The 26,364-nt window shown below is 39.5% G+C and overlaps 1 protein-coding gene across 3 annotated transcripts in view; it reads right to left on the bottom strand.

The window, feature by feature from the left end:
* The window catches only part of DCC (DCC netrin 1 receptor), a 1,303,205-nt gene that overhangs the window by 171,159 nt on the left and 1,105,682 nt on the right, over positions 1-26,364 (bottom strand). For 2 of the 3 annotated variants that reach the window (XM_027525589.1, XM_027525591.1), the window contains exons 16-17: positions 12,321-12,416; positions 6,901-7,133 (exon numbers count right to left, since the gene is read on the bottom strand). In XM_027525589.1, coding sequence (XP_027381390.1) covers positions 6,901-7,133; positions 12,321-12,416 — 329 coding nt within the window. The remainder of the gene's footprint in view (positions 1-6,900; positions 7,134-12,320; positions 12,417-26,364) is intronic. The other variant, XM_027525590.1, reaches the window with a different exon arrangement.

Raw genomic sequence — 26,364 nt, 5'->3', positions numbered from 1 at the left:
TAGGTAATAAAATGAATTTTTAGAGATCTAATGCTTATTATTTTTTTTAAAACAAGGCTTATGATGCAGACTTCTACGGATGCAGGATCTAGATAGCCATTATAAAGAAAATGGACAGCAGCAATATTGTGTCATGCGTTCATCTTTCCTTATGAACAGATCACATTAAACACAGACTGAAGTACAGTCACTGGAGCAGTTAATCAGGAAGAGAACAATAAATCAGATAAAATTTAAATGATTACGTGTTAATATTTTTCATCCTCTGAATACATTATTTTTCTTTTAAACAACAGGTTAAGGATATTTTAGTAGAAAGTAAATTAGCTGTCTCTATTGCTTACTCAATAGACCAAAATTGTAATAATGAAACAGGTTAATCTCCCAGGTTAATGTATATTTTCCATATGATGAGGCAAATTTAAAACTACTTATGCCTCTTATACATTTCAATTTATGATTGCTATTTAGTCCTTAATCTTCTTCCAAGGTTAAACAGTTACTTTTAAGTTTACTACATTTGTTGTATTTCTATGTCTAGAAAAATCAAGGAAAACATTTTGTCTCCACCTATGTCATAACTATCTCCTCCCTAGCTACTCCAGTATATCTTTCTTATTTTACTATGAATCCTTCTTAGACTATAGCTCTGAAAATCCTACATTTCATTATAAAACCAAATAAATATTTAACTGTACTAATAAATTTTGATGATGTGCCCATCCATCCTATTAAAGTGATGACCTCATAAACATTTATCAGAAGCTCCTCTTAAAAAAAAGTCATCAAAATGTGAGCCCTAAATAAATGCAAAAATAATTTATAGACTCAGAAGGATGGAACCCTATAAAAAAAAAAAACATGAAATGGGCAGCTAGTATCTGACGTACTTATATATAACTTCCAATCTTGCCTTCCTTCCCTGTCATGATACCACTAAGTCTTAGAAAGATGGGGAGAAATGGGGCAATGAGATACAGTTTGGCTAGGAGGGAAGGACACACTTTAATAAAACTTGTCTCTTTGAACATAGACACAACTGGCCTTTGGGAGACAACCAAGCAGCACTGCCCTTGCTTGTGTTCCTAAATGACACACCTGCATCGTTTAAGTACCATGAATTCCCTGAATTTTCTCAGGAATGTTATGGAAGGTAACTGCTCATCAGAAATCATTAGCCTGGAAGTACTCTGGGAAGTCATGGCTGTGTGTGTGTGTGTGTCCATGAGATAGACAGAGCACAGAATATATAGGTACTACCTCTCTGAGCCTCGGTTTCCTCATTTATAACACAGAAATAACCGTAGCACTGACCCTACAGTACTAATTAAAGTGCGAAAGTAAAACATGTTATCTGGCTCAGAGTAGGTACTAAATAAATGCTAGCTACACTATTTTATGCATTGCCTAGTGTGAAATATAAGTACTGCATATGTCATATATATACACATACATACATATATATATATATGGAATTTTATGTGCATGACAAATTCTCCATTGAGCTATAAGAATTTTGAGGACACTGGATCTTGCTTAACTTCGTATCTCCTGTAATACCCACGCTCTAATCGGTAGTCAGTGAATGCATTTTGAAAGGAATTTTATGTAAAATATCAAGTGAGCAATCACTTTAGTAGAAAATAAATTATATAAAAAGTTCTCTATTTGATAAGGAAAGTCAATATAAAATTTTGGGCAATCAAAATATGAATGTCTGGCCTGACATGGGACTAACTGAAGTAGAAAGTATTCCTGTGGGGAGTGGTCTGGATAAAGCCATCAGGTCATCTGAGGCTCTAGTTTGATGGGGAATTGTCAAGTTGTACAACCTACCCATAAAGATCTCTACATACATACACAGCTGTAAAGAATCTTACTTATTCTTTTTATAGTAGGTGTCAACACCCCAGTCACATAGATGAGAAAAATGAGATTGAGCGAATTAAATGACAGGACAGGACACGGCAAAGCCAGCTTGTAAGCCCTGGTCATTTGCCTCTAGGAATGTATTTGGTCATGTATGAATGTGAGAGTTGGACTGTGAAGAAGGCTGAGCGCCAAGGAATTGATGCTTTTGAACTGTGGTGTTGGAGAAGCCTCTTGAGAGTCCCTTGGACTGCAAGGAGATCCAACCAGTCCATTCTGAAGGAGATCAGTCCTGGGATTTCTTTGGAAGGAGTGATGCTAAAGCTGAAACTCCAATACTTTGGCCACCTCATGCGAAGAGTTGACTCATTGGAAAAGACTCTGATGCTGGGAGGGATTGGGGGCAGGAGGAGAAGGGGACGACAGGGGATGAGATGGCTGGATGGCATCACTGACTCAGTGGACGTGAGTCTGGGTGAACTCCGGGAGTTGGTGATGGACAGGGAGGCCTGGCGTGCTGCGATTCATGGGGTCGCAAAGAGTCGGACACGACTGAGTGACTGATCTGATCTGATCTGATGTATTTGCCCCCGTTTATACTGTGCACTCTCTGCCCAGCTTATATAGTGGGGAGTGAGATGAAGTAAGAGATGATAGAGGGTGTGCATTCTCTTCCCAGCTTATAAAGCTATAGTGGGGAGTGAGATGAAGCAACAGACCATAGTGGGTGTGAAAAGTTCAAAATGCAAAACCAAAGCATTCTATTCCCATTCTTTATAAAATTTAAATGTGTCGTATGCCCATTCTGGATTGACCAGATACGGTCTGTATTTATCCTTGCTCTCCAGCTTAACTAACTCTCCCCCTCTAACCCTTCTTCTCAGGATGTGGGTGCAGAGTGTGTATGTGTGAGAAAGGTGATGAAATGTTAGTACTTAAAAGCTTTATTAGGTCAAGAAGGTGATGAGGAGAGAAAAAGTAACAATATTATTTTTATTCTCATACCTCAACCCATAAGTGAACTCAGTCTCTCCTTACAGATGATTTTTGGTTGGCTCTCTTCTGTAGGCATTCTTAGCGAAACTCAATAATTCTGTCTGTTCTATTAACAATTCAACTAAAAAAAAAATACTGCTTTTGGAAATTTTGGAGCGCCAATCATTCTGCAGAGATCATTGTCCCTTAGAACATTTCACACACCGGCAAGGTACCCTGTGGCCATTCTGTGAAATGAATGTACAGCAGCACGGGCATAAAATTTTTAAAGTAGTCCTTTAAAATAAACTTAGAATTGGGTAATCGGCATATAAAGAGATTTTTTAAAAAGTGTTCTCTTATGTCTCATTTATTGTTTTATCTGATAATGTTATCTTTATTTATGGTTCTGCTGTGTCTTAAATCTGATACCGTAAGAAGATGGATAGGATGCTTATTCCGATGATACTACTTGGACTAAGCTGGAGAGTTCCTCCAAGTACCTGACCTCGCAGGGAGGCTGAACCAAAGGAAACTGCTTTCCAATTGGTTTCAACAAAAAACAGATTTACTATGAAATGTGAATTTTACGCCCTTTAAAGGCTGAATGAAACTAGAAGCAGAACTAGCATGACTACCGGAAAAAAAGAGGCAGACTGACAAAATTATTGGTGGATTTTGCTTTAACTCCAGGGTCTTAAAAGTCAGAAATTTCCAAAGGACATTTTAATCCCCCCCCAGATCAACTCTGGCTTGAGGCTGGATTAAGCACAATGGCAGTTTAGTAGAAAGAACATTGGATAAAGTATCAGGAGATCCAAATTCTCCTTGAAAGCTATCCCAGTAAAGTGGTGCGGAGGAGGGATACAGCGGCGTATGAAGATTCTGGAGTGCCGGGGTCAAACTACTGCTCCCTCCGTTGCTGGGTAACACTTGGGCTCCTTGTTTCTCTTCTAGTTTTATTGAGATATAATCAACATACAGCACTGTGTAAGCTTAAGATGTACAACTTAATGATTTGACTTACATACATCAGAAAGTGGTCACCACTAAACAGTAAGTTTAGTGAATACCCACCATCTCATATAGATGCAAAATAAATAGAAACAATATAGTTTGCTTGTGATTAGAACTCTTAGGATTTATTCTATCAACTTTCATATATAACACCAACCAGTGTGAATTATATTTATAATGTTGTACATTATATCCCTAATGCTTATAACTGGAAGTTTGTTCCTTTTGACTGCCCTCCCCTCCCTGCCTATACTCTTATTTTTAAAGCTACCCTCTTCATCCTAAATGGGCTTTGCTTGTGGCTGACATGGGAAACAGTCTGCCTGCAAATGCAGGAGACCTGGGTTTGATCCCTGGGTTGGGAAGATTCCCTGGGGAAGGGAATGGCTACCCACTCCAATATTATTATTATTATTTTTTTTACTTTATTATTCTCTGCTGAGAATCACAAAACGATTTTGGAGTTACTGGGCCAATTTCTTACTTAGCCAAGAACATTTTTATATTTTCTAAATTTTAAAATAATGAACATGTCCTTTTTATAAAGAAAAAAAGTGTTTAGAAGAAAGGAAAGGCATTGCAATGGGATAAGTATAGTAAATGACAGAAGGACCCATCATGGTCGAGGCGAGGGTAGGAAATGTGCACACCGCTGGAATCGTGCACCTTTGATGCTGGCGATCTTTGGAGGAGCTCTCTGTCTTAGCCTGTAGAAGAATGGATGTGAAAGCACATTTGAAACCCACTCCTCACACTGATGTGATCTTCTGATACTCAGCTCTGACTTTTCCCTTTGGAGAGGTCAAAACTTGCCTTTGGAAGATGGGTCTCTCTTTTTTTTTAAATTATTTATTTATTTTAATTGGAGGATAATCACAATGTTGTGGTGGTTTTGCCATACATCGACATGAACCAGCCACGGGTGCACATGTGTCCCCATCCTGAACCCCCCTGCCACCTCCCTCCCCACCCCATCCCTCTGGGTTGTCCCAGAGAACCGGCTTTGAGTGCCCTGCTTCAGGCATTGAACTGGTCATCTGTTTTACATATGGTAATGTACATGTTTCAGTGCTGTTCTCTCTCTTTTTTTTTTTTTTTTTTGTTCTTTTAAATCATCCCACCCTCACCTTCTCCCAGAGTCCAAAAGTCTGTTTTTACATCTGTGTCTCTTTTGCCGTCTTACATATAAGGTCATCGTTACCATCTTTCTAAATTCCATATGTATGCGTTAATATATTGTATTGGCATTTCTCTTTCTGACTTAACTTCACTTTGTATAATAGGCTCCAGTTCCATCCACCTCATTAGAACTGACTCAAGTGCGTTCTATTTTATAGCTGAGTAATATTCTATTGTGTATATGTACCACAACTTCCCTATGTATTTGTCTGCTGATGGACATCTAGGTTGCTTCCACATCCCAGCTATTATTGTAAACAGTGCTGCAATGAACATTGGGGTACACATGTCTCTTTCAATTCTGGTTTCCTGGGTGTGTATGCCCAGCAGCGGGATTGCTGGGTCATAAGGCAGTTCTAGTTCCAGTTTTTTAAGGAACCTCCACACTGTTCTCCATAGTGGCTGCACCAGTTTGCAGTTTGACGAACAGTGTAAGAGGGTTCCTTTTCTCCACTTCCTTTTCAGCATTTATGTTTGTAGATTTTTTGATGGCAGCCATTCTGACAGGCATGACATGATAACTTATTGTGGTTTTGATTTGCACTTCTTTAATAATGAGTGATGTTGAGCATCTTTTTATGTGTTTATTAGTCGTCTGTAGGTCTTCTTTGGAGAAATCCACTCCAGTATTCTTGCCTGGAGAATTGTACAGAGGAACCTGGTGGGCTACAGTCTGTGGGGTTGCAAAGAGTCAGACACAACTGAACGACTAACTCTTTTTCGTCTTAAATAATCATTTTGTGAATTTTTAAAATATGCTTTCATGTATTATTTCACTTGAATAAATTCTGAATTCTGTAAAGTACTCCATGGAGCTGAGTTTATTACACATTTCAAAATTGTAAGTAACAGCGTTAAGTATGTGAAAGTGAAAGTGTTAGTCACTTATTCACGTCCAATTGTTTGCGATCCCACGGACTACAACCTGCCAGGCTCCTCTGTCCATGGAACTGTCCAGGCAGGAATACTGGAGTAACAACTAAAAGACGTTTAAGGACCTCTATGATCTAGCATAGTCCTAAGTAAATGGTGGACGCTTAACAATTATTCAATCTCATTTTACTCTACATTTGTGTGTTGTTATATACACTACTCATGTGGTAGGCTTAGGAGGTAGTGTTCGATTATATAAATGAATATTAGTTGGAATTGCTATGGCTGACTGATAGAGATGTGAACGGATGACAGTGCCTCAAATGTGTATCTTTAAGGAGCTCCTGGGTTGGGGTTAGTGTGTGTGTGTGTGTGTGTGTGATGACTTGATGAGAGGACAGGGATAAGGGAGCTGGTCTAATTCATCTTAGTTAAAGGGGAGGGTACACTGTGCATTTTTTACCACATGAGGGCCTTTCAAGGCTAAATGAGGAAACAGATGTTAATGGCTTGAGGTGTGTTCACCATCTAAGGATAGAATAAAAAAATCTTCATGTACTCCTCATATTCACTATAAGATGGGTCTCTGCATACAATGTTAATATGCGTGACTGCGGCATAAACCTAGATTCCACATGAAAAGAAAAACGCCAAAATCTATCCAAGAAACTAATGCAGAGCTCTGCTATTTTCAAAAGAAAATGGCATTCCCTTGTACAGAATTACATTATTTATACAAACCCAACATCTGGTAGAATTCAAATAACATTTTGCAGCTCTTGATGCTTTTCTACCTCGTCTTAGAATGGTTTCCTAAGACACAATAATTCCCATGTCAGTTTTAGAGCACTGAGTTTTCAAATGCTTTGTTTTCCATTTCGTGTCACGGCAGCAACATAACTCATGACAGCCCAGGAAGTGTTTCAAACAATGGATGAAACAAATGGCAGTTCAAGGTAAACTTCATACTACCGGTTAGAACCTCACCTTGTATTTCGCGTTTGCAGAAAAGCTGGTCCTCCACCGGACAGTGTAAAGTCGCACTTCGGACGTTTTTTGGTTCTTAGGGACAGAGTTGTCTGCCCAGCTGACCCTCACAGCATCGTGGGTTAGAGCCACAGCCTGTACACCTACTGGTGGGAGCATGGGGGTGGAGACATCTGGGACCGAGGTGGGGAAGTCATCAAGCAAAGGATAATAATCAACTGGGTCAGTGGGATCTGGGTTTAAAAACCCGACCAATGAAGCAAACAAATAAATACATAAACAAAAGAGTTAAAAACATAAACATCAGTGGCAACAGGTCACAATGAGTTAAATGTATGGCAATAATGATGAAAGGGAACATGAGAAGAACAGAAAAAATTATAATTAATTCAATCGGAAAACTCATTAGAAACAGTATTGCTAGATTTCAAAGGTAACTGTTTTCCACAATCTCCTTATTTCCTTAGAATGCTTCTATCAATTTGGCTGTCGCTTCTCGTTACATATTTTAAAAGTCCACTTTTTTTTTTCTTGGAATGTTGCACATTGCTTCTTCAAAGATCCAGTAGAGAATTCATCAGTTTTATAACTAGAAAGATACATCAAAATAAAATTCTAAGGACTGTCTATTTCATTTCCTCCTGCAAAAGAAATAAATGCCTATCTGATCCCTGTTGTGTTGTTTTTCTCCTTCTCTAAGGCGACTTGGTATCTCTAATGCTTTTATTATTGCTTAGGTTTTATCTGCATAAATATTGTGTAGGTAAGAAACAAACACGGGATAATAAGCAGAGGGCCCTGAGATCCGTAGCAGTCTATGGCTATGACTGCACGATGTCAGACCAAGCCCACATGGCTCAATGATGTGACGGTTAGGTTTCACATGGCACATGGTGTGGTTAGATTGAAATCCTTAAAGAAAGTGTAGAAGTGTCCATCTTACCCACATTCTCACAGAGTAAGCTATTTATGGCATCCCTATATTCTATGCTCCTTGTTCTACAATTTTAAATTCCAAGGAAAGACTTCCTATCATTGGGCCGAGAGACAGAATGAACTCTGTACGGACTGATGAGATTCACAATGAGATACACACATGCTTTGATCCATACCACAATCAGAATCTGAACACTGATGTCTGTGGTTTCACAAAATTCTCTAGGAAAACCTTGTATTTGTTTTGATGCTGCGGATGCCAGAATCAGGAGAGTTTATTTTGCAGCTGGAGAACAAGTCGAATATTGAGCCTTTCATTTATTACTGAAGGTGTTTAAATTTGTTAAAATTTTCTTTTAAATCATACATGTGTTCTCACTAACAAAAAATGAGATGAGCTCTTAGACTGGCCATACAATGGCATTTGGGGAGATGAGGCCTACCAACACATAGAGTGTCTGGAACAGTAAACATACTGAGTTTACATCTGTAAGTATAGTATAAAGACTGTGGGTTGAGTTTCATGATTATGTCACTTTGTTCACTGAATTTTAAAAGTCTACTCCCTACTCATCACTGTTTTCTAATGAAGTATTTAGTAGTTTACTGGGCTGTGGTCTTTGGAGCAAAATATAAAATCTGAAAGGAAAAAGAGAGAGAGAAAAACTGTGTGTTTAAAATTTAATGACAGAGCCCAGGCTTTTCATATTTCCTTTGATGTGTCTTCTTATTAAGGGCTCCTTTAAACCTGAATGGGTTTATGAGATGATGAAGGGCGGCTGAAGACACTGCAGCCTCTAGGAGGATCCCAATCAGTCATCAGGCTGGTACATCAGTGGAACATTCTGGCAAAACTAAAGCAGGCGCTGTCTTCACTTGACTTATTTCTATTCTTAGCTGACTTAAAGAAGAATGTTACGCATAGCACAGGACTACTCTCAACCACAAACTCTTTGTAGATCAACTTGTATTCATGGTATCCTATCTATTGTTTCTTTGCCTAATCTAGTTTTGTTGAAAAACTAGACTAACTTTATCGTTTTTCATAGATACCCCATATAAGGTTTTCAAAAGTAGTGGTTTTACTTTAAGCAATGGTAATAATTCTGCTATTTCTGGCTTTTAGAAAATTATGTTTTTCATAAACTTCTTGTTGAGTTTCTCAGAGTCTCAGTTCCAGAATGCATCCATAAATTTCAAACAATGCTGTTTTTTGATATATACCTATGAACTTATGTAATTCAAAATTTTCTACCCTGGCCAAGTTTTGCTTGCTTATTTTTGGTGGAAATTTTTTTTTTTTCAGGCATGGCTTGACATTCTATTTGCCACTTCTTCCATAGTTGGGCTAATGCAACAGCCATAGTTACATGGACAATTTGACTTTAAATTAAAATTAAATACAATTAAAGTGTCATTTATTGTGTTGCACTAGCCTATTTCAGATGTTCAATAGTCACATGAACCTTGTGTCTGCCATACTGGATACAGTAGGTATTTCTAACAAAGCAGAACTTGTTAATAGGTAGCACGCACTGCTCTAAATATATGCTACATATATTCCTAATTGTCTTTCCCTCACAGGTCAGAAACTGAGTAGTTGAATTAAATAAATTATTTTGCTGCCAAAGAACTCTGTTTATGTTTTTTTTTTCTTCACCATTTGCAGTGGTGATATTCAAAAGAGTGGGGAAAAAAAGACAAAAACACAAAATATAGCTTTAAACCTTTTGCTAAAAAGAGAAACCAATTCAATTCCTAATAGTTGTTTTGGTGAGAAAATATAAGTGTTTTAGTCAATATACTAAAGCTCAAAACAAGCTTTTAAAAATAATACAATTTTATATCTGGATTGTACTTCATTTAGACATTTATGAAACAATTGAAAATAAACAAATTCAAACAACGCATCTCATTATTCGCCTGTTCTCATCCAGTCTCCAGGCTCAAAATGTCTTATTCTTGCAACAATATGAAATAAAAATTTTAAAAAACAGCAGCAAAACAAGCACACTGTTAACCTGCCCTTTTGACCTAGTGAGACTTTGCTTGGCTGTAATGCTGATGTGTTCAGAATGAGATGCGGTCCAGAGTGGACCAGCATCTATGAACACATCCATGTGGAAATCACCATAGCCTGATATTCCAGCCTGATGCATTTACTGCCTCTGAGCTTTATTATTATTACTTTATGTTCATCTCTTCCAGGGCTCCTCATGGGAGTACTGTGCAGGGGCTCAGAGACCAAAAATGTCTTCTAAGGATCCCTAAGACACCCTTACTGTGATAGTTTCCTGCAGAACCTAACCTTTGATTCTGTTTATTTGTTCTTTGTTCTCTGTGGTGTGTGAAAACACAACAAAATAAGTCTGCCACATCTGGGCAGGGATGTAGAAAGAGCTGGTTTTATTCATCCTCTCCAACCCCTTACTGACTTTTCCCCAATCAGAAAATCCCTCATACGCTTTTCAATTCTCAGTATTATTTCATTTCTCAGATCCATTGGGATTAGTCATAGCAGGAAAAAAATGGTCTTATGGATCACTGGTATTCTAGAAACCACTCTGGGGATGCCATATGCTAAGAATTAAAGAATGACAACAAATGTTAAGGGAAAAGAAGTTAACAACACCTCAGACAGTTCTCCAAGCAATTTATCTTCAAGTTATCTGAACTCTATCTCTATTTTAACTAGTTTCTGCTCAAAAAATGGATTTTGGAGGTCATCTTTGTGTTCCTTCCTTGTGGTCTTTAGTTTTGGTAAAAAATTATGAGTTCTTAAAGACGGATCATGGTACAATTTTGTTTGGCCTGATCATGAGCTCAAATTCATAGTGAGGACTTTTTTAACTGTCTTTTACCCAAGGCAGGAAAGAGCGGACTTAATGAATAAACATTATGGGAAGCGCTGGCTCAGCCAAAGTGGTTGCTATCACTCAAAGGAATTTTGGCAGAATAAGAGAATAAGAGGAAGTAAAAATCCCAGACACCCTTCACCATGTTATCTCATGGTTTCTATCCTGGCCTCTATTTGCCTCATATCTCTATACTTAGACACAACACTTTTGACAGTAAATGTTCTCTGGGTAATATTTCTTATTTACCCTTTTTTTGGGAGTCAGAGTCCCTCTGATAATGCAATGCAAGATATATACTGTCTCCATGGATAAATTAATATACTGACATGCACCCAAGCTTTTGCATACCACTTCAGACCGAGCACAGATGTTAAATCCAACAGCCAAAGATTCAAGGAGACTCTGGGATAATATCAAAGGTTTAAAAGGAAATTTGGTGGACATCAATAAAGGGATGGTATGCTGTGAAAACCATCACATGACAACTGCAAATCTGGTTTACAACTGTATATTCTCAAGACAGTTTCTGAATGAAACTTCAAGATTTGGAAAACAAACTGTACAAAGTTCACATAAATTTAGGTGGTAGCAGAAGTCACAGGACCACATCATTTCCTGGAGGTTCATTTATTCCTAGCTGCCAGGACTCATACTCAGGCACCCCAGTGATTTTCCATGGTGCTCCTACTAAATCCTGCTCCTTTGCATCAGATCCTTTGTTGTCATTAAGGTGAAAACAGCTGATAAGTTGAATGAACTTTGAGGATTGTGGGTTTTGAAAGGATCAAAGTATACATTAAAAAGATAGAGTAGGATCCTGGGTTTTGCTTTCACATTTCAGACATAAGGCTATTAGGAGTGGTCACGTGACTTGAGTCATGTGCTGGGTCATGAGCAAGCCTCACAGGGGTACTTATGGTACTTATTCTGTTTCTGAGTAGGTCCAGCCTTATTCACAAATAGTCTCCATAAATGACCGGGATCTCACTTTCTAACCCACCCTTTTCTCTTTCTCATTTCCTTGAGCCCTGTTTTCCTCCTTTGCCTCCTCTAAGGTCCAACTCACATAACAAATTCCAGAAGTGATAAGCCCTTGAAGCAACCAATTCTTTCAGTGCCTACAGGCCTTGGGCACTGTTGGGGTGACCCTTTGGCCCAGCTCAGAAAGAAGCTCCTGTATGACTCAGCCTAGTCCAAACCAGCCCCATGAGGGCAGTTGATGCTTGTTAATATCACCTTGAAGGACCCTCTGCAATGAAGCTAGTGTCCATTCAGGCACCTGGTGGCCTTCTGCAGAGACCCTCCTGCCTACATTGAACTGATTTGGAAATAAGTTGCCCAAAGGAATGAACAATGGTGTCAAGACACCAAAATATGAAGCTACTGGAAACAAATAAAGAGAATAAGGGATCTACATTCTTTATGTCCAAGTACTAATTTACAGACTGAATTCCTCTCACAATTTTGATAACCCCCCAAATAATAAATTGTGCATGTATATATACACATAAGCCTCGGACATGACTTCATACATTTTTTTCTTCATTATTTGTTTTGTTTCATTTTGGTTTGTTGTTTTCACAACTCAAATGCCTTGTGAAAAAAAGATGAACTATTTCAGCTTACCTGTGATAGATCGGGTGGTAGCACTTTCATAAAGAGGAACTCCTTCTCCTGCATTGTTAAAAGCTTTTAGGGAGATGACATAATGGGAACTTGACTCTGGAGGAAAACAGAGAAAAAAAAAATGTACGTGTGGGTTTATTTAATGTGCTGAAATACTCAGGATAAACATTTTCCTGAAATCAAATTGAATATAGTCAATTAAGCAAACAGTTGAAAAATGAGTGAGCTTGATTCTGGGAAAAGGGCAGCAGTGGTGGAAATATAGTTTTTGATCTTCTTGAATCTCCAGGTAAAAAGAGACAGAAAAACTAGATGGAGAAACAAAGGCATTCAGACTTTTATGACAAAATGAGGTGATGGGGTCTGTATGTTCACATCCTAAAACACCAATGGATGTGGACAAACCCCCAAGGCCCTTAGAACCCACACGTTATTAGTATCTGTGGGAGAGAAATTGGAGGGAAACATCAATCCTGAAAACAGAGTAATTCTAAAATAACTACCAGGTAATGCTATTAACAGAAAGTACAATAGACCAGTTTGAGAATGGTAAATATAAACCCTTGAAACTAACCTACAAACTCTCCTTTCTGGGACAGGGTTCACCTTGAGGACAAACTATTGAAAATATATTTAAAATTTATGAGTAGGTCAAACAACAGACATGAAAGGAAGAGAAAGTCCAGATCAAAGTAGGAGAGAGGAATAGTTTTGAAAACTTGGAACGCAAACTGCCACAATTTTTAGTGTGTACCAGGGTTTGGCCAACTTTTCTGTAAGAGACCAAGACAGTCCATACAGCTTTGCAGTCCAACTAGTCTCTGCCACATATTCATCTATATTTGCTTACAACTCTTCAAAAGTACAAAAAGCATTGTTAGTTCAGTGATGCCCAACAAAAATAGAACCTGGACCAGATTTGACCCACAGGCTACAGTTCCCTGAGCCCTGAGCCCTGAGCCCTGGTGTAAGAAAAACAAGAGGACAGGGAGCTCTGTGTATTTAGAAAAGCTATTTGAATTTCTGAGCATGCAGGGAAACAAATCTCATAAAAGCAAGCACAAAAAAATCTGTTGAGGTTAAGTTTCTTACAAAATAAAATGAGGACACTATCATACCTACAGACAAGTACACAAAAAGAGGATCAAAAGTACACAAGAAAAACACATCAAACCTGCGATTTGCTATCCCAAAGTGAGCTAAGTAATGTTAAGAAAACAAAATCCCAGAGATGCAAGAGTAACATAAATCAGAATGATTACAATTCATAAACGAGGTGGCATATTTCAGAAAGAATTATATTTAAGTAAAGAAGTAATTTTAGAAAGAAAGTATAACAAGGTGAATAAATAAAGCAACAAGGAGAAAACAAAAACAAGAGTAAATTAAGAAAGAATAAAGAAAACGCAGGAAAAAGTGACACATACCGCAGCACACACACACACATTTGAGAAGGAAGAACTTACACTGGAGTAACAGTGGTCCTTGAGGGAAAAAAATCAAAGAAAGGGAACAGAACAAATGCACAGAAAAAAATGCAATGCAAGAAATTTTTGCTGACTTAAAAAAATCTTTTAGGCATGTGGACACAAAGAATACAGGATTTATAAGGGGGAAATGAGATTATTATCAGATTTTTTTTGACAGCATCATTTTGTGCCAGAAGAAACTGAAGTGATTTGAGACATTCAAGGTAAGAAAATGTGATCCAAGGATTTCACAGTCAACAAGAGTTAACTTCAAATATAAAGTGCTGTTATAACAGTTTGATAACACCCAAACTCTTACCAACTTGCAAGGAATCAGGAAATATTGTTCCCCTGATCCTCAGAACCACTGGAAAATGAGCCTTGGCTATTTAAAGTGACGTGAGAGATACTGATCTAATAGCTAACTGAAGAACAATAAATTTAATGAACTAAGACTAATTGAGGGTTAAAAGGAGAAATTTTATTTTGTAACACTACATGTTCTGATACTGTCCCCATATTATAATCATAAGACAAAATTAAGGGAGAATGGGGATAATATATATAGAAACATTTTATTAACTATTATTGATGGTGAGACTATTATTAATGTTACTCTAATACCAATGCAATATGAGATAGAGCAAACGAGAAATCACGAGAAAGTCTAATTCTGCTGTACCCTATGTCCTTCAGATTGGGATCCCTGGTGTGAACAAGGACACACCATGTAAAAGAGAAGAGATGAAGTATTGTGTTCCTAAAATCTAATTGAAAAAAATCAGTTTAACTGCAAAAGGTATTTTATCTCTAATTCTGTCCACTGAAAACATCTAGAAACACTGACTTAGTGACACAGGTATCTTTTCACCCAAACTGAGATTCTGAAAAAAATATATTTTGCACTGCAAGGAACAAAGGCTTCTTGGAGAACTGGTTGATTCCTAGTCTAAGGCAGAAAACATAGCAACTGAGCCTGAAGCTTCCTGAGATCCCAAGTAGAAAGGAAACCATCAAAGAATAACAGGATTGTGTCAAACGGATTTGGAAGTCAAGTTGGAAGAGCTTCCACAGAACCAAAGAGGAGGACAAACAGCTTCAACAAATATAAATGTTGCAATGAAATTAAACTATGACTGTCTGAATTCATAGATACTTTAAAGAATAATAAGAGTTGGTCATTTCTGAATTGGACAGGGGAGCAAAGTACTATCTTCAAGTCCGGGTAATGAGCCACATGTTTAGCATGTCCTTCTTAAACAAACTCTACCAGTGTGCAACCAAACAGTATATGAAGGGTGTATCCTATTGTAACAGTATTCCAGCTAATAAGAAACATGCAAATATCGCTAGTTTTTTAAGAATTCATGATTGCTAAGATAAAACAGAGAATCTAGACATTATATACCTAATGAAATAGGGCATCCCAGGCGGTGCTAGTGGTAAAGAACCCACTTGCCAATGCAGGAGACCTAAGAGATGGTGGTTCGATCCCTGGGTTGGGAAGATTCCCTGGAGGAGGGGATGGCAACCCGCTCCAGTATGTCTGCCTGGAGAATCCCATGGACAGAGGAGTCTGGTGGGCTACAGTCCACAAGGCTGCAAAGCACTGGACATGACTGAGGCGACTTAGCATGCGCACCACAATGAAATAAATAGTACACTGCCCTCTAGTCTGGCTGAAGGGATCAAACCTACTTGGTCTGATCAAGCTTCTGGATCCAACTGCCAATTTGCAGAAAATACAGCCAAGAAACAGGGTGAACTCTAACTTAATTCATGAAATGATATATCGGTTGCATGTAGTTTTCTGTGTCTGTGTTTGATTTTACAACAGCTTTTAAAATGAATGAATTTATCTCTGACAGTGTTCTTTGAAAACTGATTAGATGGATTTTTCTTCATGAAATTTTTATGTGACCTAAATATTCACCTTAAAGACATGACATTCCAAATGACAATGACACAAGAACCACAATACAACAAGAAGAATAAAATAAAATTACATTTAATGCAGCCAAGGGGCTTCCAGTCAGTGCCTGCTTCGCCTCAAGAGGAGATATTTGTTTTTTTTTAGACTTATGTTATCAATCTGGTTTACCAAAAAAGAGTGATCAGTCAATAAGTATTAAATGCTGTTGGAGATAAAAGAATGTTTGGAAAGGATGGACCTCTCTTGCCAGGTTACAATCATAATTCTGGGCAGAGAACACAATGAAAAAGTACATAAAATTAAGCAGAAAAGTATGTCATACAATGTATGAATGCTACATGAGTTTAGAGGCCTAAAAACTTAGTGGAGGATTAGCTCATTAAGGAATTATCAGACTTGGAACTAGTACTGACGGGCACGGGTAGGATTTAGAGATAGAAGGATGGTCATGGGTCACAGCCTTGAAAAACTCAGCAGTGGCCAAAGAACTGGAGAAGGTCAGTGTTCATTCCAATCCCAAAGGGCGGTGCCAAAGAATGTACAAATTATCATACAATTTTGCTCATTTTGCATGCTAATAAGATTATGCTCAAAATCCTTCAAGCTAGGTTTCAACAATATGTGAACTGAGAACTTCCAGATGTACAGGCTGAGTTTAGAAAAGAGGAACAAGAGATCAAATTGGCAACCTCCTACTGGATTGCAGATAAAAGCAAGGAAATTCCCCAAAAATGTCTGTTTCTGCTTCATTGATTACTAGAGAGCGTTTGTGAGGATCACAACAAACTGTGAAAAATTCTTCAAGAGATGGGAATACCACAACACCTTAGAAACCTGTATGCAGGTCAAGAAGCAACAGTTAGAACCTTACATGGAACAACAGACTGATTCAAAACTGGGAAAGGATTATGACAAGGCTGTATTGTCACCCTGTTTATTTAACTTATATACAGAGTACATCATGTGAAATGTTGGGCTGGATGAATCACAAGTTGGAATCAAGATTTCCTGGAGAAATATCAACAGCCTCAGATATGCAGTTTATATCACCCTAATGGCAGAAAGCGAGGAGGAATTAAAGAGCCTTTTGAAGACAGTGAAAGAGGAGAATGAAAAAGCTGGCTTAAAACTTAGCATTCAAAAAACTATTATCATGCATCTGGTCCCATTATTTCATGGCAAATAGATGGGTAAAAAGTGGAAGCAGACAGATTTTCTTTTCTCGGGCTCCAAAATCACTATGGACGGTGACTGCAGCCATGAAATTAAAAGATGCTTTCTTCTTGGAAGAAAAGCTATGATAAACCTAGACAGCATATTATAAAGCAAAGACATCACTTTGCCAATAAACATCTGTACAGCCAAAGCTTTGGTTTTTCCAGCAGTCATGTATGGATGTGCGAGTTGAACCATAAAGAAGGCAGAGGGCTGAAGAATTGATGCCTTCAAACTGTGGTGCTGGAGAAGACTCCTGAGAGTTCCCTGGACTGCAAGGAGACCGATCCAGTCAATCTGAAAGGAAATCAACCCTGAATACTCACTGGAAGGACTGATGCTGTAGCTCCAATACTTTGGCCACCTGATGCAACAAGCTGACTCATTGGAAAAGACCCTGATGCTAGGAAAGATGGAAGACGAAAGGAGAAGAGGGTGGCAGAGGATGAAATGGTTAGATTGTATCACCAACTCAATAGACATGAATCTGAGCAAATTCTGAGAGATGGTGAAGGATAGGGAAACTTGGCATGCTACAGTCCAAGGAGTGGCGAAGAGTCAGACACGACCTGGTGACTGAACAACAACAAAAGAATAAAATATCTCAGAGAATAATGGGTCAGACTGAAAACAGTGAGGAAGATCATCAAAGCACTTTTCTATTAGGAAAAATACACTTCCTGGAGAAGGAAATGGCAACCCACCCCAGTATTCCTGCCTGGAGAACCCCATGGACAGAGGAGCCTTGCAGGCCTAGAGTCCACGGGGTAACTTTAAAGAGTCAGACACAACTGAGCAACCAACACTTTCACTTTAAGTTATTAGTGGCTTTGAACTCTTTTTACATTGTGATGGAGGCATTTCATTTAAGTGTGTACTGAGGGGGAAAGATGCTGTGAGATGTGGAACAAGGGAGAAGGAGGGTTTGTGTTTCCGCCCCTTACAAAAGAATGTCATTTGTGACTGTACCACTAGAGGGCAATGTGGAGCTATTTTTCTGCACATGCTCAGAGCTCAACTTTAAAACAAGTAATCACAAAAGAATTGCCTAGAATTGCTCCCTCTTTAGACACATCAAATGAATTAAACACATTTAATATTATCATAATGAATTCCAAATGAATTAATCATTAATTATGGTCAGACCCCATTGTTTGGGAATACATTTAATGACAATTATGAGAGTAAATTTATTTTTTGGATTTGCTAAAACGTTACAGATATTTAGGCTTGAAAACATGTCAATTGCCTCTGAAAAATTGTGTACAGCAGTATTCTCTCATTTTAATTTACTCTGACTGAATCGTACTGAGATAACTTGAATTTTGGTACATGTCCATGGGGATTATTTTTAAGTATGGATATTCTGGGTGTTCATTGGAAGGACTGATGCTGAGGCTGAAACTCCAGTACTTTGGCCACCTCATGCGAAGAGTTGATTCATTGGAAAACACCCTGATGCTGGGAGGGATTGGGGGCAGGAGGAGAAGGGGACGACAGAGGATGAGATGGCTGGATGGCATCACCGACTAAGATGCACATGAGTCTGGGTGAACTCCGGGAGTTGGTGATGGACAGGGAGGCCTGGCGTGCTGCGATTCATGGGGTCGCAAAGAGTCGGACACAACTGAGCGACTGAACTGAACTGAACTGATTCTGAGTGATTCCACAGATTTCAAATTATTGATCAGATTTATATCATCGTTTGGCCAATATTTCCTATAGAATGCATCACATTGGGATACAGAAAGATAAAAATGTATTTAATAACTCTGAGCATCCAACACAGATGGCTTCTGGCCAGTATCTTATTTGTGGCCAGCAAAGAAGGAAATAAACATACATTTATACATTACAGGGGTTGGACAAGGAATGGGCAACAGGAAGATTTTTTGGGTCTTCTTCCCCAGAGACTAGGTAGGTGAGAGAGCCGTTGTTCTGAGAGTTTTTGTTGAGGCTTGCCTGAAGGTAGTGAAGTGCATGCATCTCACGGGGCTGAAAGAATCAAATGACTTGCAGACAGCTCCTCGGGGGCTGGACCAAGATGCTGTGCTTAGTAACAAAGGCCAGTAAGAAGAACATCATTATTTTTAATTAATATTTGGTGTGAATTAAATGCCACCGGCATGTGCTAGATTGACAGCCCACAGACCTTTATTCATTACAGATTATGTACTTCGCTCAGTGGCCCCATCAATGCCAAGTGCTTATCGGGGCCCAATCTCCATGTCCCTACATCTTTTGCCCTCTGTGAGCACTGCCAACAAGTCAATTAGAGAAAATTAGAGTGGTAACTGTCTGCCTAGCGCAGACGCCGGCTCACTGCAGAGAACCAGGGTGACCCGAGGCAGAGTAGAGGCTACCAGATCCCTGTCGGAGGGTAGATATGACTGGACACCTCTGACCCCCCTGGACCTGAACTGTTTAATTAAGGGTAATGGGTGGACAGCAAACACAGCCAACTGCACTGATCTCTTAAAAGGGTGAGCAACTCATATTCAAGAAAGATGCAATTTATATAGTACATTCAATATTCAATTCTACTCCATCATACACACCTGTTTGCAAATTTAATTAACAGCTAATCTAACTAGCATCCTTTGAAGGTTTTCTTCCTTTCTTCCTTCCTCCTTTACTCTTTCTTTCTCTTTTCCAGGAGCACTATCCAGAGAATGGTCAGATTATAACATCCTTGGCTCATTAACCAGTCTTACTGGTACCAAACTGCACATTCTGAAACCTACCAGTTCATGAAAAATGATCCCAAAGAGACTGTGCGACAAAACCTCTTACTTACATATTTGTTATTCTTTGTCTATTCATTTGTTCCTTTGCTCATCAATTATCATTTAACATCTTGTGTGTGTAAGGACAAGGTTATATGTTTTCTAGGGTATGTAAGGGTTGAAACAAACAAGTCATTTTTCGCCTATCTTTTAGTGGAGAAGTTATGTTAGAAGTTTAAAAAAAAAATCAGAGCAGAAGTGTTCTGGAGTCAGCTAGGCTGTGTGGAGAAGACGGCAGTTTTGCTGACTCTTCCGATGAAGAAAGGTTGAGCAGAGAGAGTGACAGAAGCAAATACAAGTGAACCAGGCAAGGTGGTTGTAGAATCATGCGCATTAGAATGAAATACCGAGTTTCTTCTCCTCCTCCTTTTTCTCCCTCTGCCCCATCCTCCTCCCAACAGTAGTATTAGTTGGATGTCTAATTAGGCATTAGACATTCATTCACTACAGTAAGTCCCCTACATACGAACTTCTAAGCTGCAAATTTCAAAGGTGCGGATGTGCATTCACGTGTCCAGTCACGTAAGTTAGTTCGTGTGTCGAGCGTACATTGTCACGTGTGTGCATCGTCTACAAGTGGCTGTGCTTTTGTGGCCTTTACTGTACAAGTCCTTCACAGACGACAGCAGTACAGTATCTTTATTTCAAGCCCAGCATGTCTGGAAACAAGCGTAAAAGCAGCGATGATATAGCTGGTACTGCTAAGAAGTGCTGAGCAATGATGATGGAAACGAAAGTGAAAATAATTGAGGGAGTGGAGTGAGGTGAAGAGCTGGAGCTAGAACTGCAAGAGGACTTCACGCTGTGTGTCACAAGCCACTTCCTAATGAAGGCCTGATGGAACCGCAGGCCCAGAGAAAGGACAGAGAGAGACAAGAGGGAGAAACAAGCAACTGGAGAGAGTCATGATGCAGAAACGGGCAAGGGGATCTTCTTAACTCGAGGAGGCACTGTTAAATTTTGAGGCACAGGACCTGAGTGTTGAACAGTGCTTAGTGCATGAAGGGTGCAACAGCTGTTCAGAATGCAATCCAGGGCTACCATGTCATTTATGATGAGAGAAAATAAAAAAAAATAGAGCTACTACATCGCTGGATCAGTTTTTCAAAAGGGTAGACAGAACTGAATCCAGCAAGGAAGCTATGCCATCATGTCAGGAGTGAGTAAGATCGCAGCTCGCCCTCCATCTCCTATCTCTGACGACCCTTCAGCTCTACTGTTCCCCACCCCCTCTCCCCGTCCTGTCAGTGACTCTTCTTGCCTGTTCACTCGATGACAGCTCCTGCGTGCCAGCTGCTGCACTGCACCACTGTACACTCAGGGTACTGCACTGTAAGATTTAACTGTGTTATTTTGTGTGTGTGTATTATTTGTGTGAGAAGTATTATAAACCTATAGCCGGTCGTGTTAGCTGGGTATCTAGGCTAACTGTGTTGGACTTATGCACAGACTGGACTTTAAGAACACACTCTTGGAATGCAATTCCTTTGTATGCAGGGGACTTCCTTTACCTCCTATCCTTTACTTAATCCTTCCCTCAATCCAGTGTCTGGCATACAGGAGGTACCCAGCAAATATCCGTTGAGTGGATAAACGATTGCCCCTTTTTGTAGGTAAGCAGGAGAATTTTTCAGAGAAGGCAATGGCACCCCACTCCAGTACTCTTGCCTGGAAAATCCCATGGACGGAAGAGCCTGGTAGGCTGCAGTCCATGGGGTTGCTACGAGTTGGGCACGACTGAGCGACTTCACTTTCACTTTTCACTTTCCTGCATTGGGGAAGGAAATGGCAACCCACTCCAGTGTTCTTGCCTGGAGAATCCCAGGGATGGAGGAGCCTGGTGGGCTTCCGTCTATGGGGTCACACAGAGTTGGACACGACTGAAGCGACTTAGCAGCAGCAGCAGAAGCAGGAAAATTTTTAACTCCAAAGCTTAGCCCTTTATTCTTGTCTTTTACTGAATAAAGAGATGGTGAGTGGAATAACATTTTGAACGAGTTTCAAGTTGTGCTTTTAGAAATATTAATTCCCCAGAAGTAGGTAGTCCAGGGAAAGCTGCTTAGAGCAGGTCTACTTCAGAGGCTACTGTAACTGTCCAGGGAAAGATCACAGAGGCGTGGTCTCAGGTGGGAGAGAGGATGAAGAGTGAAAGGTGGCATGTGGGGGACACAGTGTGGAGGGACATTTGGAGGGACAGTGAGGAAGGGCGAAACCGAGAGGGACTCCCAGGTTCTGAGGCTGAGAGTCAGAAGAAATTATAGCTGGGATGAGAAAATCGAGAAGGGAGAGAAAAATCCCCGCTTCTGCCACGTTTTGTGGCATGCCATGCCATGCCAGGACAGGGAGGGGCACCTCAGATAAAACACACGGGCTCCGCTGGGCTCGGGTCGTGGTGTAAGGATTGTGTATAAATAACCTGTAGTATGGAGGATTCTTTCTTTAAGCCTCCGGGAAGCAGAGCATTCCTTCAGATAGTCTTCTGAATAATCGTTTTCCTCTTTGTCTCCTACTGAAGTAACTGGCTTTCTTGGGGTTATTTAGGTTCAGACTGGAGATAGTGATGTGAAAGTCGCTCAGTCGTGTCTGACTCTTTGCGACCCCATGGACTATATACAGTCCATGGAATTCTCCAGGCCAGAATACTGGAGTGGGTAGCCTTTCCCTTCTCCAGAGGATATTCCCAGACCAGGGATCAAACCTGGGTCTCTCGCACTGCAGGTGGATTCTTTACCAGCGGAGCCACCAGTGAAGCCCAGATGGGAGATAGTCTGCCTAGAATTGCTGGCTGTCTCTTGGTTGAGTGCTTCCGAAGGTGTGTGGTATTTTCCATCACGTTTAAGAAAAGCAGATTTTCATGTGTACTGTGCTTTTACTTTAAAAAATAACTTCTCATCAGTTTTCTCAACAGTGTTACAGTGAAGCTAGGGCAGGGATGGTCACGCCTGTCTTAGTCATGTAGAGACTGAGATCCAGTTGCCATCATCTCAGCCAGAGAAGACACAGGAAGACCTGACTTCCACGTGCCTAGACACGCTTCTCCACAGCACCAGGATGGGAAGGTCTGGGGTTTGCTCTGGACTGTTCTGCAGAGCAGGCTTTAGTCGCCAGTTAGAGCAAAAATAAACATCCGTCACCTCTTTGGTGGGTGAGGTATGCTTTGGCAGCCAGCCCTCAGAGTCGGAGAAACAATTAAATGTTCAGATTATAAAGTGCCACAAACAGCTTACAAAATGGGGCACTTAATGAAATGATTTCTCAGCAAAGCTTTACATCAGGAAATTACCAGAGACTGTACAACCAAACACAGAGGTTTCCCTCTTTTCATTCACATTTCTCAGGGAAATAATGAGTGAAATAAAAGACCAAGGTGAAAATATTGTATGACCATGTTAAGGACTCAATTAGTGAGAAACACAAATACCATTTGCTTAGTTAATTCAAGCAAACATCATTACTTTGGCTTAAAAATAATTCAGACTGACCTCCTAGCATAAAGGAGAAACAGAAGAATAAAATAATAAAATAAAATGTACTTTGGTTAGGCATTGGAAGAGGAAGCATATCTTTCCCTTTTATAAATATTTTCTATCTTTTCTTCACTTACACATCTTGTCTCCTTTTTCTATACTTCTGGGTTCTTCTCTTCCTAACTCTCCTGACTATTTTTTCTGGGCGTTCGAGAGACGGGATGGAAACTAGAAAGTAGAAGAGAAATATAAATAGAACAAAGAGAAAGAATAATAAGCACACGAATACAGAGGAGCTGAGGAAAGGGGCCAGATTCCAGCGGAAGAAGGAGAGTTTCTGCTTATGAGCACTCGTGGTGCCAGATACCAACGTGGCCATGCTTCCTCACACTTATCCCGCCCTAAGGTGGGTACCGTGATGGTCCCCACACCCAGGATGAGAGAATCCACCCTTAGCCATGGTCACAGGGCTCATGAATTAGCAGCAGTCAGATTCAAAGCCGGATCTGCCCTACTTCTGAGCCTACCCACCTTCCGGTCACGGTGGGATCAAGACTGAACAAGACAACAGGTGCAAAAGGCCCCAAATCATTTACACTCTTGTTTGAAGCAGAAGAGTAGAAAGAATGACACAAGATAGAAATGATTTCAGGACTTTACCGTGCCTCAAGTTAAGCGAAGCCCAAGTGGAATGTTCTGGCTTTCAGTGTCTGAGACGCGTGTTTGTGTGTGTCTGTGTGTATGAGTATGTCTAGTCTGCTCAATCTGTCAGCTTCTATATTCAATTTCCTGCCTTCATCTGGGTAATGTGTCTTGTTACTTGATTGCTGACCTTTAATTAATCAGGATGCCAAACAGATGATACTCAAACATTTAAGTGACATACAACCTGCACACACATATGTGTGTATTTATTTATAATTATGGTGGTTATTTCTGTATATGTATTTTTGCTTCTGCTTTCTTCATTATCTTCAGATTAAGTTCCATTTACAGCAACCCACAAAGTATTGTAAAACAGTGTTGTATTGCGAATGATGTAAATGTTCCATGACTACTCTATAGAGTCTGGTAGCCACTAGCCACATGTAACTCTTGGCCACTTAAAATGTAAGTAGCATGACTAGCGACTATTTTTTTTTTTCATTTTATTTAACTTTAATTAGTTCAAGTTTAGAGAGCTGCTTGTGGCTAGTGGCTTCCGTGGTGGGCAGCGCACCAATACAGAAGCTCCGTTTACCTTTCTGTCCCATGGGGTTGCCATAGTTACTAAGGTCTTGTGGACAACGCTAAGGGAAAATGCAGCAGGTTCCAACGTGAGGGTCCTTGCTGCTATTTCCCTCTTTAAATGTAGAATAACTCACTATACATACATACTATACTTTCATAGTCTGGGCTAAAGTTTAATAATTATATGCACATATTGCATACATATATCATATATATAGCACACACATACCACATTTACACATATATATGCATACATATATCATATATGGGGCTTCCCTTATAGCTCAGTGGGTAAATATATGGGAATGTCATATATACACATATACGTGCAAACATATATGTCACATATGCATCACATATATTGCAAGCATATGTACATAAATATGTGTATAAATACATATACATATATCACACCTGAAGGTAAAAAACAAAGCATTTGCCATGTATCTGATTCACACACACACATATATATATGTGTGTGTGTGTGTGTATGTGTGTGTGTGTGTATAAAGATACACACACACATACATACATATATCTTAACTGAGTCTATCTTCATGGCAATAAGGTTGCAACTGATGAAACTTTCGAGCATTCAACTTTTAAATTCTATGCTTTGAAATTTGGGTTTGGTGCTCATCTCAATGTATACTTGACTCAAGAAAATATGTTCAGATGGAAATTAACTTCATTAATAAATAAAGAAAAGGGACATGACATTAATTTCAAGTCTAAGTGACTATAAACTTGAACTCATTTTTAACCTCATGTTTTAATAAGCCATGAAGAAATGAAGTCACAATAGTTAGGTAAGAATAAAGACCTGGTGAAAATAATAACCACCAATGAAATATGGCACAAAGAATATCACATTTGGCCATTTGATCATAAACAAATATAGTTTCTGACTTATGTTCTTAAGAAAATCAACTAGTATTTTAATTACCCACTCAGATTGTCTTGGGCTCGGGGGATAGAAGAAGAGAAAAAAAAAAAATTAGATGAAACCAGATGGACTTAAAATGAATGCAGCCAAGGTCAAGTGAATGTCAGCATTGACAGTAACAGTTAGTAGATGTATGGGGAAAATAAAACATGCCGTCATTATCAGGAAGACAGGGAAATAAGAACTAAAATACACCTGTTGACCCCAGCCAGATATACTGAATTATAACATTACTGGTATAGATTTGGGTTTTAATAAACAATTCTGTATATGACTGCTTTACATTGACCTAGACTGTAATAGAGCTGCATGTCTGGAAAATTCTGCTGAAAGACTGTAAACAAAGGGAAAAGATAAATAGCAACCTATCTAGTTGTGGGCAGACGCATGTGGTGAGGCTGGGCTTCCTCCAGCATCTTGCTTAGTGAGAACTACGAAGAGGGTAGGTAGTCACAGGAGAACATTTAGAGATGGAAACTGAGAGGGGTATAAGCCTGAAGCCTGTGGCAGGATGGCATTAGTGATTTCACAGGCACCTGGCCTTCAGGGAGAATCACTGGGCATTTAGGGTCAAGGCTCAGAAGGATACAGTTTTTCCCTCCGGATAGATGTCACCCCAAAATGTAAACAATTCAGTAAGAATTCAGAGAGAGTGGAAAGGCCATGGCACTAGGAGTATATAGACCTGAGTTAGAAATGAACTTGACTACTTAAGAGACACTCTTAAGCAATTTTGGTCACTTTTCTCAGTTCTATCCTTGTCTGTTTTAAAATCTGGAAATGTGAATGATATTATCTTCATTTAAAATATATGTTGAAATTGGTATAGCCACTATGGAGAACATGACGGTTCCTTAAAAACTAAGAGTAGAGTTACTGTATGATCCAGCAATCCTCTCCGGGGCATATATTCAGCAAGAGCCCCACTGCAAAAAGACATGTGCACCCCGGCGTCCATGGCAGCACTGTTTATGATAACCAAGACATGGCAGCAACCT

This window comes from Bos indicus x Bos taurus, chromosome 24 (assembly GCF_003369695.1).
Source record: "Bos indicus x Bos taurus breed Angus x Brahman F1 hybrid chromosome 24, Bos_hybrid_MaternalHap_v2.0, whole genome shotgun sequence".
Taxonomy (NCBI): Eukaryota; Metazoa; Chordata; class Mammalia; order Artiodactyla; family Bovidae; genus Bos; species Bos indicus x Bos taurus.
The sequence above is the reverse complement of the archived record's forward strand: the minus strand, read 5'-3'. Positions and strand labels throughout refer to the sequence as shown.